Source organism: Brachyhypopomus gauderio, chromosome 6 (assembly GCF_052324685.1).
Source record: "Brachyhypopomus gauderio isolate BG-103 chromosome 6, BGAUD_0.2, whole genome shotgun sequence".
In the NCBI taxonomy this organism is placed as follows: Eukaryota; Metazoa; Chordata; class Actinopteri; order Gymnotiformes; family Hypopomidae; genus Brachyhypopomus; species Brachyhypopomus gauderio.
Genome location: NC_135216.1, coordinates 16,602,182 through 16,617,931, shown reverse-complemented (window position 1 = coordinate 16,617,931; position 15,750 = coordinate 16,602,182). Strand labels below are relative to the sequence as shown.

The 15,750-nt window shown below is 49.6% G+C and overlaps 1 protein-coding gene across 2 annotated transcripts in view; it reads left to right on the top strand.

The window, feature by feature from the left end:
* sdk1a (sidekick cell adhesion molecule 1a) overlaps window positions 1-15,750 on the top strand; it is a 188,164-nt gene that overhangs the window by 73,469 nt on the left and 98,945 nt on the right. For both annotated transcript variants that reach the window (XM_077009200.1, XM_077009199.1), the window contains exons 2-4: window positions 6,000-6,159; window positions 7,975-8,081; window positions 8,784-8,931. In XM_077009200.1, coding sequence (XP_076865315.1) covers window positions 6,000-6,159; window positions 7,975-8,081; window positions 8,784-8,931 — 415 coding nt within the window. The remainder of the gene's footprint in view (window positions 1-5,999; window positions 6,160-7,974; window positions 8,082-8,783; window positions 8,932-15,750) is intronic.

The following is a 15,750-nucleotide window of genomic DNA, read 5'->3' as shown; positions in this document are numbered from 1 at the left end:
CCACTGTCTGGAATATCAGAGGGAGCGAGAGGGGAGGGGAGGGGAGGGGAGGGGAGGTGAGGGGAGGGGAGGTGAGGTGGTCTGAGGGGAGGGGAGGGGAGGGGAGGTGAGGGGAGGTGAGGGGAGGGGAGGGAAGGTGAGGTGAGGGGAGGGGAGGGGAGGGGAGGGAAGGTGAGGTGAGGGGAGGGGAGGTGAGGGGAGGGGAGGGAAGGTGAGGGGAGGAGAGGGGAGGGGAGGGGAGGTGAGGGGAGGAGAGGGGAGGGGAGGTGAGGGGAGGGGAGGGGAGGTGAGGGGAGGGGAGGTGAGGGGAGGTGAGGGGAGGGGAGGGGAGGTGAGGGGAGGGGAGGGGAGGTGAGGGGAGGGGAGGTGAGGGGAGGTGAGGGGAGGAGAGGGGAGGGGAGGGGAGGAGAGGGGAGGGGAGGTGAGGTGAGGGGAGGGGAGGGGAGGTGAGGTGGTCTGAGGGGAGGGGAGGGGAGGGGAGGTGGTGTGAGGGGAGGTGAGGGGAGGTGAGGTGAGGGGAGGGGAGGGGAGGGGAGGTGGTCTGAGGGGAGGAGAGTGGGGAGGATAATGCCGTGTGCCCTCTGGCCTGTTCCACATGCAGCTCACAGCAGCCTGTCCGTCAAGCCATTCTTTACTTTAAATGGCCCCAAAGTTCCTGTTCCTTAAGATAAGGCTTCTAATTGGTATTCATAATGAATGGGACTCTTTTGTTTGTTGCTTCAGGAGCGAATCACAATTAGTCATTGATCTAAGTGGGAGTGGACTTCTTAGTGATTGAATTTTAATGCACATCATTGAGGATTCTTTCAGGTATTTGCTTGTAGTTATTTAGACCTTCCATTAGTACCACCAACGCGATACATTTTTTCCCTTCACTCGTATTCCAAATAATTCATTGATAAATTAAATATCCGCCTTTGAGAGTCCATGTGAAAACTGCCAGCGCTAACGTTAACGTTATGACATGCTTTGCTGATGTTTCTCATCTGCGTGCGTTGGAATATCTGCTTTGCTCGAGTGTATTCTATTCATGTGCTGATGAGATATCATAACTTGCCAAACGCTGTGTGCTCAGGTTCAAAGAGCTGCTGGCCTCTTTGATTTCCAGTCAGCTCTCCAGACAGATGGTAGCGCTCTGGTTTTGCCCACTCCCACTGCGAACGTGTGGGCCGCATGGCCCACTGACTGACAGATGAAATGCAGGCTAACCCTCCCAAGAGCCCCTTTAGAGGTAATTGAGTTAAGAGTCAAATATTCGAGCCATATTTGGGCTGCAAGGTAGCCTGCGTCAGGATCCTGCCTTCACCTTATCTGCAGCTCTGGACGGGGGCAGAGGGCTCCTCGTTCCTCAGGGTCTGCGTGCGATGTTGCTTCTTGTGATCTGGGGGCGGGGAGAGGGTGTGTGGAGCTTCGGGATAAATTTGTGTCGCGGCGAATCATGTGTAGCAGTTTCAGCCACATCCAGCCCAGGAATTTGTAGAAGCTCAGTGCTCAATTGGCTGTTGTGTGAGGGGGTGGAGCCATAACTGTTTGATGTGTCCTGTGGCTTTTGCTTGCAACCTTCCGTTCAATGGAAAAATAAACCGCAAGAAATGAAGGAACTGATGAGAAAGGAGGGCAGGAGAGCTGGGGGAGGTGGGGCGTGTCTTTCAGGGTGGGGTTGGGAAGGGAGCGAGGCAGAGGGTGGGGGTGTGGGCGGGGCTTGGAGCTCAAATTTCCATCCCTGGCTCTACTTCTGCATTTCTGCAGGAACAGACAGGAGGAGGGGCTAAAGCAAGAAGGGGAGTGGCTAAAACAGGACGGATAGGGGTTAAAGGGGTGGGACAGCCCACAGAAAAAACACTTGTGCACAGCTTGTGTGAGCACACCTGGAGCAGCGTGAGAGAGGACACGCACCGCCTACGCGTGCTGCCCACCCAACATCCACCAGCCGGGTGGAGGAACGGAGGCGTCAGCCGGAATAAAGAGAACCAAAATCCTCCTGCCTTCTCCACTCTCTTCGTTAAAAGTCAGAACAGTACTGCACATACTCAAAAGTAATATGACAGTTATTATTTGTAGTACTGAGTCCTGAATATTAAAGAGGGCTCTGGAATGCATTATCTTGCTCTACAGAGAACGTTTCATTTCCTCAAGGGATGAGGCAGCTCTTTTTTTTTAAAGCCTTGCCTCCTGCCAACATTCGCCCCCCACCTCTGCTTCATATTTATGTGTGCCTGCGTGCTCACTTTAATCAGATCTGAGTGACAATTTTTAGAGCGCTTGATGGCTTTCGCAGTGGCGTCGATTCCAAAAGCACATGGCACAAAACGCATGTGAAGAGAGGCGTGCTGTCACCGCGCCTTCCCGTCAGCGCCCCAAAGGCACTGCGCTCCAGACAATAGGGGGCTTTGTCGCTCTTGTTTACCAGGCCTGATGGGATTAGCCGCGTGGCGCGTAGTCATGAGAGTAAATATATGCCCGTCCTGCACTGCACTCGCAGCTGAAAAGGTCTGAGCGCAGCCCCAGTTTGCACGGCTGGACTCGAGGGAGAATTACTCGCAGCACTTTGCGGTGGCGTGCGATCGGGTGTAGCTTATGGGGCGTTTTGAAACACGCCCCACGTGGAGGCTTGTGGACTGCAGGTCTGGGAACAGCGAGCATGATTATAGATGCACTGAACTAAAAGTGTGTTCAGAGGGACAGACAGAGAGAGGGAGAAAGAGGGAGAGAGAGAAGGAGAGGTGGATATTAATTGAAATACTTACTCTGGAAGACTTTCCTCTTCTTCGTTACATCAAAGTACAGTAAGAGTCACATGGAGTCTCCCTGGTAATGGCTGCGGGAAGAGAGAGGAAATGGGGTTGATGAGAAATGACCCGTTACTGACAGGTGTGCACTCCTATAGAAACATGGGGGTCGTTGCCCCTGGCTGCACTGATTCGATTTGGAGGCCATGTTTCCTCTTGCTTTTTGCATATGTTTGGGCCACGGTGAGGCGCTGGGCAGTGTGATAGATACTGAGTGTACACAGTATCTATATATTCACAGAGCTTTCCTCGTGCTCCAGGAGTGTTTTGGACTCAAGTGGCATTCAAGCCTTTTTCGAGTTGTTGAACCCCCGACTCCCATGCGTGGGCCAGGATACTGGTGGAGCGGTAGGAGTGTGTGAGAGAGAGAGCAGTGTCTGGAGACAACAGGAAGAGCAGTCGGGGCGGGGGAGGGGTCTCTGCGGGATTGCGTGGGGCGGCAAGGGTTGGCGCAGGGTAGGGAAACGGGTCAGCGCCGGACACCACGGGCCGGCACTGGAGATGCCGTCGGCACACACTTAATCCTCACACCGCAATTTACATTCCAGCTATAAGGGCCTGAAATGTGAGCAGCTCTCTGTCTTGCTATCGTCGGGCATGAGAGAGAAGTGGAGGGAGGAGGGGAGGGAGGAGGGGAGGGAGAGAATGAGAAGGAGGGATGAGATGTGAGTCAAGATGACTGATTGACTCGGCGAGTACGCTGTGGGGATTTAATCTGGCAGAGATTATTTATGATAAACATGCGTCATCGTTTTCTGTGGAGATCAGCATGTCCAACAGCATGTGCTTGTCCTAATTACTGAGATTATGAATCTCGTAACAGCAATTCCTGTAAGCAGCCAGAAAGAAAACAGCAGTTTCCATGACACATTTTTCATAACATAAAAGGAGAATCTTCAGGTGGGGGCATGTTTATGTCTTTAGTTTTTGTGCTGCCACTGGAAGTACACATGGTGGCCTTCTTAAGAAAAATGATCTCACAACATGTTTTTTTAGCAGACCTTGCCTTCAAATGGACACAAATGTAACATTGTTAATTATTCAAGTTGCCAAGGTGACTGAATTTATCCCGGCCCTGTTGCAGCATTTCAGGGTCTCTTGACATTTGGCCTGCTCGATTCTTCAGATCAACAGCCAGGAAATGGAAGCAGTGGAAGATCAGATGGTGACCTGATCACATGATCTCTTAAATCTTGTAGTAAAGGATTTCTGGCTTAAAATTCGCATTGTTTCTGGTTAGGGTTGCAGCGGTAACCGGTTTCACGGTATACCACGGTATTAAAATGCACGGTTATCATACCGTGTGCGTTTGCTTATTACCGGTAAAAAGCAAGCCAGCGGAGAAACTGACCCGCGCATGCGCAACTCCGCTCCGGTTCAGCTACTCAGCACACAGCAGTGAGAATGGCAGAAAGTGCATCAGACTTAACACATTTTTTAACCAAAAAAAAAGCTAAACTAAAATCAGTGGCGAAAATGACGTAATCGCGGTGGCTCCGCCCGTGCGCGAGGGTCTCGCGCGCTGTCGATTCGCGAGGTCGTGCACCTCTCGAATTTTGTAACTTTGCGCGCACTGCGCCTCAGCGCAATGAACAAAGTCATGTTTGCAGGATTCATACACGTTTAAAAGGTGGAATTAAAACACTTGTACGTCACTTTAAAGGTCCGTTTCAATATTTCCCAGCACCTTAAACTTAATTAAGTTAAATATTTATACATATACTCGAAATAATTCGCTTTTTCATCACATTATTTAATGGTTGTTTATTTCCAAAACGCCCAATCTTAACGTCTTCACGTTCTCTCATGTTTCGTCCTGGAATTAAAAGAGGCTCGTATTTGTTAACGTAAGACAAAAGAACTGTGCGGAGTCGCGTGCTACGGTCACTAGTGAAAGTATAACCCTAGCTTTTTATGGTCCTTGCTTTCACTGGATGTGAAAGACGCTATTAATTTACATGCGTTCAAATTCTAACGTACCTGTTTTTGATATGTTAAAACCAGACTCGGTGTGAAAACCTTAAAATAGAAATCTCTATTGTGATGATGTCAGAAATAAATCCTCTCTTCCTGCAGTATCTGGTTATATTCCAACTTGGCAGTACAACGGACGTTTACAACAGTTGTTGATCAGACGCTGACCCAGGCTGAGTTTATCAGATATTAAATAATTTAAACTTAAATAATTGTACTGAAGTCCATGATTTAGGTTTCTCTAATTTTGCAGTATTTATATAAACATGTGTACAGCTTATTTTTTTAAAGGACACATTTTGTATACAATAGTTCCAGGTTTCTACAATAAATAGTTAATTGAACAAAAATAACTTGTTGTAATTTCTTCAAGGGTCGGTGTATCTTTTAATAATATACAAACTAACTGTGATACCGTGATAACCGTGATACCGCGGTATTTTCTGAGACGGTTATCATACCGTGAAAATCTCATACCGTTGCAACCCTATTTCTGGTCATTATTCAAAACCTCAGAGGAACTGGCAATTTGTGGGGAAAGTATTTTATCTAGTAACTATAAGCCGTCCCCGCTGCGGTGGGTGGCAGGTGGGGGGTGGCAGGCGTGGCAGCTCCCCTAGAGAGCGGATTTTCATCCTCATTAGTGTCCAGGCTCGTTTGCTGCATGGTGGCCTCTGGCTCCTGGTGGACCAATCAGAACCAGGCTGTACTTATGTGATCTTCTCTGTGCGTGACGAGAGGCGGATGGCGTACGGCGCGATTGATTAATCGGTGATTGGTGTCCAGTGCTGCGAGGATTATTTTCCCACGGGAATCAGATATATGGTAGTGGGGTGGGTGTTGAGTGGGGGAATAGATTTGAAAGTTCCAGGACCATCTTGTCCTGGCCCAGTTATGGTCCCTCCTGTTTGCCGCCCCAGTGCACCACTTCCTTTAATGGTCTTTGTTGTCCCGGCTGAGACACTGAACTCAGGGTGAGACCCGCCAGGACGTGCCAAGACCTTCTGGACAGATGCTTCATCGTTATGCATGGAGTCCACAATGAGCAGACACAGTGGGTGTTGTCCTCCCCTTCAGCGCAGTGTGGTGGTCTGCGGTGGTCTGAATATTTGCTCCATTTGGGTAGGTGGAGGTGGGTAGGTGGGGCTTGCAGCCCAGCACCCAGCAGGCTTTAGAGGGCCGAGCAGATGCGGTTCTGGCTCGTAATCGCCCTTCTCTCTTCTTATCTTCCCGCAGGTGATGTGGCCCCATACTTCAAAACAGAGCCGGGGCCTCCAGAAACCCACCTGGAGGGGAACCGGCTCGTCCTGACGTGTCTGGCAGAGGGCAGCTGGCCACTGGAGTTCAGATGGATGCTGAATGGCACGGACATCACCGCCTTCTCCCCGGAGTACAAGTGAGAGTCCTGCACGCCATTCATATGCGCACGGCCTTAAGAAATTCAGAAAGGTCATGCTTATCTAATTCATTGCCTTGCTGGAGCAGTCGTACACTGTGACTCGTGCTACATATATTTGTCAGATTGAAAACAGTGTGCTGTGGATGCCACTGTGGTTACTGCACAGATTCTTACAGCAATCTCTTTCACGATAACACAGTGTCTAAAAATGTTTGTGTTCACAGTTTACCACATAATTATCTAGTTTTATATAAAGTACCATGACTTCTTCTGTGTTTTGAAATCACACGTTGTGAACTGTCAGAAGGCATCATGTTTCAGGCAGTTATTAATATACTTTGATTGAGAGAGAAATAAAAGTTGAAAGCATGGGAAATTAAAAAGGAAAATGTAATTAATTGTTTTTGTGATTTTTTTTTTCAGTTTAGGAAGTTGCATGTTTAATCATTTTCACAATTTTCAATTTCACAATATGCTCTTAGTCATGGCCTCTCTCTTGTGTGCACCACACTCTCTGAAGTCAGCATATGAACTCCAGTAGATCTCCTCACACATGAAGGTACACCCACTTAAGTATCAGGCCAATGGGCTCCCCCTGGCGTTATATGAATGTTGGCAGCTTGAGACGCATACTTAAGTCCTTTTAGCTGTGAGTGTTCTGTAAGAGTCATGGCTGGCTTCAGTTTGCATTGCTTTATTAGTGCCAACAACTCACCCCCAATATTGCCCCTGCTACCTCAACCCTAACATCTCAGCCCCCTGCCCCAAGCATGGCCATCCCTTAAATCTGATTGGCCATCCAAGCCATCCCTTAAATCTGATTGGCCACCTGGTCAGTGACCAGTTTTTAGATTTTTAAGTTTTCCATGTTATTTATATGTGCCACACCTTCTAGTCCCCAAGCCTGCCCCCATCATAAATGTTCTAGTCCCACCCCCTGCCACCCGGCCCCTCCCACTTCACGTACCTGAGTCGAGATATTCCCACAAGAGCAGGAGATGGTTGGTTTGCTCGTAGTCCAGTTTAATGGCTGCACCATGTACCATGATCTTCTTCCCATCGGTAGTTTAAGAGCAGCATGGTCCCTCACCCCCAATGCCACCCCTCCTGCCTCGCTCTCCTACTCTGCCCCTCTCATCTTGCCCCGTCTACCCTCCCTTCCCCCCTCGTCCTCATACGTGTCCCCGTTGACTGTACCCTAGAAGTCCCTTCCCCCCTCGTCCTCATACGTGTCCCCGTTGACTGTACCCTAGAAGGACAGCTTTCTTGTGTTGGAATTTTGGGAGGCACCAGATTGTTCTCTGCACGTTTAGGGAGGCCAGCACATTCGAGTGCGTCGTTTCCAGCGGGTGCTGATATGGGTTGAAGTGGCCATTTGGCGTGGAGCTGACATTTGTCATCGCCGGTGGGCACCAGGCGTGATTCGGGGAGAGTCTAATAGCATTTTAATGATTCGCTCACTCTAATGTGCAGGTTGGCAAGCAGGACTAGCCTTGGCTGTGAGGGTAAACCTTTTAACCCAACCCCTCTGAGGGTGTACACCCATAGAATCGAAATCTACTGCAAGTGGGTAAATGCACTGACAAATATCAAATTGCCATAGCATTGAGCTTGCTTGGCCTAGGAAGGGAAAGGCATAAGGGGATGGGTATGATGAAATTTAGCTGCAAAAGTTGGGTATATAGTGCTGGCTTTCACTCTCTCTCTCTCTCTCTCTCACTCTCTCTCTCTCTCTCACTCTCTCTCTCTCTCACTCTCTCTCTCTCTCTCTCTCTCTCTCTCTCTCTCTCTCTCTCTCTCTCTCTCTCTCAGGTATGTTATCCCATCCCTGCAGCCCACAGACATGGGTGCATACCAGTGTGTGGTGAGGAACAGAATGGGGGCCCTGCTGCAGAGAAGAGCAGAGATCCAGGTGGCATGTGAGTGTGATGGAACAGCGCTGTGCCTTTTGTCTTTTGTCCCTGGCCCTGGGAGCTCACACACCTGCTTCAACATCTTCTCTGGCCCAGGAGGGGTGCGGGATTTACCCTTGACAAAGGGACCCAGTGCTTGGGATCCTCACAGCTTGGGAGAAATGACCACTGTGATGGAGGAAGGGTGGAGTTGCATCACAGCACATATGGAGTCCTGCCTCAGAGGAAGAGGCAGTGTGAGAACGCTCCTCCTCTTCATACATTTAGAGCAGCTAATTCGGTGCATTTTTTGTACCGTTAACCATCACCCCAGGCTGAGTCTGCGGGTCTCGCTGCCTCCAACGCTCCCCAAAAGAGCTTCTTGTTGGAATTTCCACCCCAGAAATAAACGATCTTTACCACTTTGAAATGACGTGCTAAATGCATTGCTTCGCATGCGGGATCATGTCAGAGAATTCACTGCACAATGCTTCCAGGCTTTTTTTACACTTTTTCTTTTTGGGGCTTTTGCGATGCAATCTTGCAGACTCACAGCACAGCCTGCCATGAATCTGCACCTCGCTGTGATTGAACACCTCTGCGGTTGCTTTTACACTGCCGTGGAAAGAGAGACCTGGCCTCTCTGCAGTGCGCCGGTGGAGGGGGGTGGGTGGGGAGGTCTGAGCTGCTCCTCTGTCTTGAGCTGATGTGCTGAATCTCTCCCCGCAGACATGGGTGACTTCGCGGAGGCCGACCAGCGCCGGACAGTCACCCAGGGCCGGGCGGCCGTGCTCAACTCGCCAGCGGTGACTTCCTTCCCCCGCCCACAGGTCACATGGTTCGTGGACGGTTACAAGATCATCCCCAGCAGCAGAGTGTGAGTGTGGCTGCGTCAGGCGGCACGGCTGCTCCACCCCCCACCCCAGGACACACACACGTATGTGCAGAGTAGCAGAGTCCTCCTAGCACAGCCTGTGGGCAGCGCTGTAGAAATCACGTGGCTTGCTGTTTACCACACGCACCAGCAGGTGAATTTTAGCAGCCCACATACCTAGTAGAAAACGGTAGGGAATACGTCTACAGTGTAGAAAAGAACATGCCAGCCTGTAAGACAGAACACATGGGCTCTGTCTTTGTGTGTGTGTGTGTGTGTGTGTGTGTGTGTGTGTGTGTGTGTGTGTGTGTGTGTGTGTGTGTGTGTGTGTATACTTCTTGTCAGAGAAATAGAAGAGCAATTAATGCCTGTCTGTGGCCATTCTTTAATCTAACTAACGGTAGTTCTTCATTGCCTTTTTCTAATTAGCAGCCTGCCCAGGCAGAGACAGGCCGGCGTGCTCCTCTCTCCCCCATTATCAACTGTCTGTTCTCATTGTGGCTGGCTGAAACAGGCCTCTGCCACCCACCTCCCAGCCTTACCTAATGACTTGGCCCTCGTCACAGGCCTGCACAAGTGGCTCCGCTCGAAAAAACCACTTTTGATTTCATCAGAGGGAGTAATTGAAAAGTGATTAGGATCGTGGCGGCAAAAGTTTGAAACAGACTTCGGGCTGCTAATGATCTGAATTCCATTCATCCGTCTTTGAGCTCACTGGAGCGGGCGTGGAGTTCGGACCGCAGAGAGCAAGTTGCACGCTCCCCCTCCGTAGTCTCCCAACACAGACGTCTGTCTGGAAGTGGGACGCGGCGCTGAGCTGGTGTGGGTGTGTGTTACCCCGAGGTGGAATCAGAAGTTCTTTAGTTCAGCGCAGTACCGGCGGACGGGGATGTTTCAGTAAGCCCCAGCCCAGCCCTGAAGATATGCTTGTGGTGTCCTGGCATCTTTCCAGCTCTATAATTGGGCCAGGACTCTCCTGCCAGAGCTTTGACACGATGTTGCGTCAGGACGAAACGCAGACGCTACGCTCCCCCAAACCAGCACGCCGTCAGCGCCGTCAGCAGCTACATGCAGGCAGCACCCCAGGACAAAAAACAAAAAAAAAAGCCAAGGGGCGGGACTAAAGCCAATGAAGGGGCGGGGCCTAGTGTTCTGTGTATGTGCTGTGATTTGCAGAAGCTTGGCAAGGCTCCCAGCCTGAATCTTTGCTTGAACCAGTAGGCCACCTCACGTTCAGGCCCCGCCCACGATGCCCCGCTAATCTAAGGCAATCATATTCTGGGCCAAGGCCATTAGCATGTTCCTGGACATAATGTCATATTCCTAATTGTTCTGTGGCAGCGGCAGAAGCAATCAGCTTAGCACTTTAAACTGGCACCACTCGTAGTTGGGCAGTATCCCCAGCAAAGGGACTTTGGAAATAGTGGCGTACTTCAAAAGCAATTGACTCGCACGGCGATTAAATTAACCGGCCTTGCAGGATCAAAGTTTATCTGTGTGGGAGGATTTGCAGCCTAGAATCAATATCCACACAGTGCAACACACGGCAGCGCCAAATCTCTTCATGAGTCTCATAAGATATTTACGTCTCGGAATTGAATACTGCTGAGCTGCAGAGGAGACAGATGTCCCCCGCACAACAGCAGGGTATGTGGAACTGATCCTGGGTCTGAGTTTAGGACTGACCCCATCTGGCAGGACGATCTCTGGCCTTTAAGTCCATCGACTTCAGTTTCAATGACACTTTCTGTTCCTGATGCCTTTCGAAAAACCATGAACAAAAGCAGTCGCATAAATATGTGGCCATGCTTCGGGGTGGATGAGGTAGATGTATTAGGTATTTATTCTGAAACGGTGATCGTGGATCTGGTGCTCTGCTTGGGTTTCCAACATGTAATGTAGCAAAAATGAAATGATTACCTCTTATTTACTCCTGCGGTCTGCAGTTTCATTTCAAATAATCGCATTACCAGTGTTATAATGCTAATCGACTTTTGACTGGAGAAATGTTGGATTCTTGAAGCAGCAGATTTTATTGGTTTTCTAGACCCATTGATGTTCTCTGCTTTGAGGTCTCCATATCTGAAGCTCAGAAATAATCTCTTCTATTTCTGCAAGCCATTCAGGTAGTTTTGCTGATACTGACAATATTGCTGTGCGCTTTCTTTTTTTCATCCTCTTGACACTTGAGGTGAGGGCCACTTTATAAGGTTGAAACTGAGCGATGCTTCCCAACCATTCTTTTCATAACTTCAAAGTGCCAGTACACAGCTGACTGTCTCTGCAGTACCTATGGACTCAGAGTCACGGTAGTTTGTCTCTCTGGCACTAATGGTTCCTCTCCCGGCATCCATAAGTGCTGCTCCCCCGATCTCCAGCTTCTGAAGCATCAGACAGGAACAAAGGGAGGAACGCTTCACCTAGTCCTTTGGCTGACGTGCTCAAATGCTCCCTGGTTTGCACTTCCCGAATGAAGCGGCATGCTTGTGGCGTTACGGAACTGCGGACGACAGGAGACATGGTCGGGAGTTGTACCTGACAATGCAGGTTTGGCCACGATGCTGTTGTTTGGGTGTCTGCTTCCTGGCTCATGCAGATCTGTGTATTCTGACTGTAGAATTAATTAATTAAGCTAATTAAACCCATCCTGATCACAGACTCATTGTCCTTCTGTCTGTGAATTGTGTCATTCTCTTTGGCAAATAAAATGCCATTGAAGAGGCACTATCAACATCAGGAAAGCTTTAACGGTAACTCTGTTTCTCAAAACAGGAATGTAAATGTTCTCTGTTGATTTTCACAAACATTTTTACTCCATCCTAGCGTTGGGCGTCTTTGTCCACACCGTGAGCTGGAGACCCTTTGTTCTGTTAATCTAGTGTGAAATAAACGTCCCGAGGGTGCATGGTTCAACGAGGAACCTGCACCACGGCCCAAACGACGTGCACCCAGCCCCCCTAACATCCCTCCGTGTGCTCAGGTGCAGGTGTGTGCAGGTGTGTGCAGGAGCGTGCGGCTCCGCAGAACAACGGCGCTGGTCACGGGCTGAACGGCAGCATGTGTGGAACTGGAGAAGTTCGGGGCTTTGAAAGGCACTCGGTGCACCTCGCCCACCCCTTTAAAGCGCATGAAAATTTCATGATGGTGATAATTACCCCACCAGCGTGAAGTGCTTTCTGTTCCCACTGCAGATCAAAGTCGCAGGCTGGGAAAGAGATATTGGGGCTGCCTCTCGTAGCTTTGTCCTTGTGTCCTCCACTCCCTCACTGAATTTTTCATCATTCATTATTACATATCTTTGATGTCTATGCCCATTATGGGCCATTCACCTGCCCACTGAATTCAGCACATAAAATGGCCTCCACAATAGTTTATCTCTCCTCCGCGTCTTCCGTCACCCCCTATTCAGGAGCCCCCAGAAAGACATGAGAGGTGACATCAGTCAAACATGGTAAATGAAGCTCCTTTCTGGGAACGGATTACTTTCCTGTTAAAAAGTGTCAGCTAATGTTGTGATGTTGGCGTGTGGAGCCATAAACACAATGATTGACAATGATACTGTGGCAGTCACGGGCCCGAGAGTCTCGCTAGTCACCCCAAGTGAATCACAGTCTCTTTTTGTCGAGAGGCTTATCAGACCCTCCAGCCAGGAAGCTATGAACCAAAAACATACGGCTCCATAGAGGTTTAAAGAGAGAGATGTGTGTGTGTGTGTGTGTGTGTGTGTGTGTGTGTGTCCGCGTGCGTGCGTGTGTGTGCATGTATGTGCATGTTTCTATGTATGCATGCATGTACGTGTGCGTGCATACATGTGTATGCGTGTCAAGTGCGTATGTGTGTGCGTATGCGTTTGTGAGATAGAGAAGGAGAGAAGAGAAAAGAGGAGGATGGAGAAGAGAGAATGGATGGATGGGGGGTGGGGGTGGGGGTGGAGAATAGTCCCTAAATAAAATGCAGTAAGAATAGAGCCATCCAGATGCATAACTGCAGGATGTCAGTACTCTCATCACCACTGCAGTCAAGACTGCAGAAAGCACCGGGTTTGGCAGACTCTGGTTGGTAGGGAGCCATTTTGTGAGTGCAGCTCATCCTGACTGAATCTGTTCCTCATAGCAACAGTGGACTACCAACAGTGGACTACCAACAGTGGACTACCAAGTTCATATTAAACACAACTGGACTTGAAGATCCTCGATCAAATTTTTGTTTCTTCCTGAAGAGTGTCACCCCATAATGGAAATTCCTTAAAATGCTCTGTGGCGGTGTAGAAATGTTGACTACATGTTGGATGCATGTAAATAACAGGTCGTAACCTCTTCCCTTGCTTGATCAATGTGTCCTGATCCTAAGGTCAATGACACGGGTAGATTTGCAAGTTTAGTCCAACATCAGTGATCTGAGTCAAGCAGGCTTACTTTCCCTGACAGGAGGGCTTCCTTTGGGAGCCGTCATTAGTCACTAGAGGTGTCCAGGAGGCAGGCCTGTTTCTGCTCTAAGCCCCTTCCCCTTTAAATAAAAGCGTCTGTTGTCAGTACGGAAGCAAGGGGGACTCTTCCCTCTAAGACAAATGGCTATCCTCAGCCATGAAGTCACTCATGCTATTTTGAAGTCACTTTCGATTAAAAGCCCTCTTGGGTGTGCGTAGCATGGCTGTTGTTGTTGTTGTTCTTGTTGTTGTTGTTTACTTGTTTTATTTATTTATTTTCTTGCGTAGACACTCACAAGCTAGGGTGGCAGGTTGCCATGGAGTGACGATCAACCATGGTAGGAGCAGAAGCTCGAAGGAACCCTCCACACACACACAGATTCACACATACACATGCGTGCGCGCGTACACACACACACACACATATGCATGCGCGCGCACACAAACACACACACACACACACACACATCCTCCCAGCTTTCTCACTTGACGGTGGGATAATGCAGCAAGTTTGTCATCGCTCAGGATGTCACACTGGAGGGGCGGGTGGAGGCGGCGGGCGGAGGCGTGCAGCAACTCCGCTCCCAATAACCCGCCAAAACAAAGCAAGGGAGACGGGAGCAGGAGATATGGGCAAAAGTAATCAAAATGCGGGCAAGTAGTGCTTCCTGATCCCCCTCGCACCACCACGGTGCTCCGGCACTACGCTGCGATGCTACGCTGCTCTCTGGCAGGAGATGACTTAGATAAAGAAAAGTTTGGATTATGTTCAGCCCGTTAGGTGTGGAAGGAGGGGGCTTGACTTACATTCCAGCTACTGCAGCTGTCTCTATAAAGACCAGGATCCTACCCACTTAGGAATCATGGCTCCAACTACCACTTAGCAAAGATGGCTGGCGTTGGAGAACACACATCAGGAATGACATCCAACACACCAGAACACAATCGACATGATCAGATAACAAATGAACAAATCAATAAATATTACATTGGATGAATGGATATGAAGACACCTAATATTACCTCTTGAACATTTGACGTATAAGGTATTCAAGTAAGGTGGCGCGTAAGGTGCTCTAGTGTTTGTTCAGTTTGTTCAGTCTCAGGTTGAACTTGGAATGAGTCCTTTTCTGCTTGCCAGGAGTGTGAACCCCTCCCCTCCGCTCTCAGCCCCGCCCCCTCCCCTTCAACAAACGAAACAGGTGTCACCAAAGACTGACCCCAGTTGGCTGCCTGTATTCGGGAGCAGACAAATAGATCTGGATTGAACTGGTCGGGGCTTGTGAGCTTGATTCTCCTGTTCACTCCAGACTCCTAAATAAAAGAGTGGTGTCTAGGAAACAAAAAGAGATGGAAGATTTATATCTGCTGCATGTTTATACCCTATCCTGGCTTTCTACGAGTGAGAGGGTCTGTCACTCAGGCCTTTTATGTGCCTCGCTCTCCCACATCCCCCATCTCACGTGTCTAGATGATACCCCCATCTCGCTCCAAGGGGAACATGTGGGTGGATAGAAAGCAATCTGCACCAAAAGGGTAAGATCAAGCTCGAGATCTCACATGTGACATATCGCCGTGCTCAGGCCTGGTGTCAGGCGCGTGGAGGAGCCGGCGCGGCGGAGGCGAGCGGAGGACGAGATCGACGTGAGAACGAGATCAACGTGAGGGCTGCCGGCATCGTTTGCCCATCGGGGGCTAGGCACATTAATCTGGCCTCCAAGTGGAGCTGGGAAATGCCAGGCTGTTATGAAGTGCCGGCTTTACGCCCCCTGAAAAAGCTCTTCAAAGCTCTTCATGACCTACAGACAGCACTAGCCTCTTTTTGAAAGGAGAGAAGACGCCCCTTGGCTGGCCGTGCGGTAGAAGCAATCGTCTGTGGACGCATATCGCGCTTAACTTCCGCTCTTTCGCCATGACATACACTTCTTCCAAGCTCTGCCCTGCACTTTTTTATTGCAATGCTCTGAATGGCGCCATTGATTTTTCTGGACTGATGTTTATCAGTTTTGGATGTGAAAACTGGTTAGCAGTGCTCTGGAGCAACACTGGGACACTGTCACAGATTCCTAACCTGAGGCAAATCCACAATACAAACGGTGCCTCCCCTCACATCAAAACCATCATGCTGCTCCGATTTTCACAGGCTGCTGTATGCTTTCGCCATGCTAGAGAGCAGACTGCTGGCAGCACTGAACAAGTTCAATAAGGATGGAGAACTCACTGGCTTTTTCCCCTCGGCCGCTGCTTTTAGAGTTTGGAGAGTTTGCCCAGCACAGCTAACTGCTCTGACCTTGGACAATGCAGCAGTGGTCATTCCATTGGACTTGCTGAAGTTGGGTCAGCAGAGCCTAAAAATTGGACAGAATTGAAAGAGGACACTGACAGATGGCACAAAC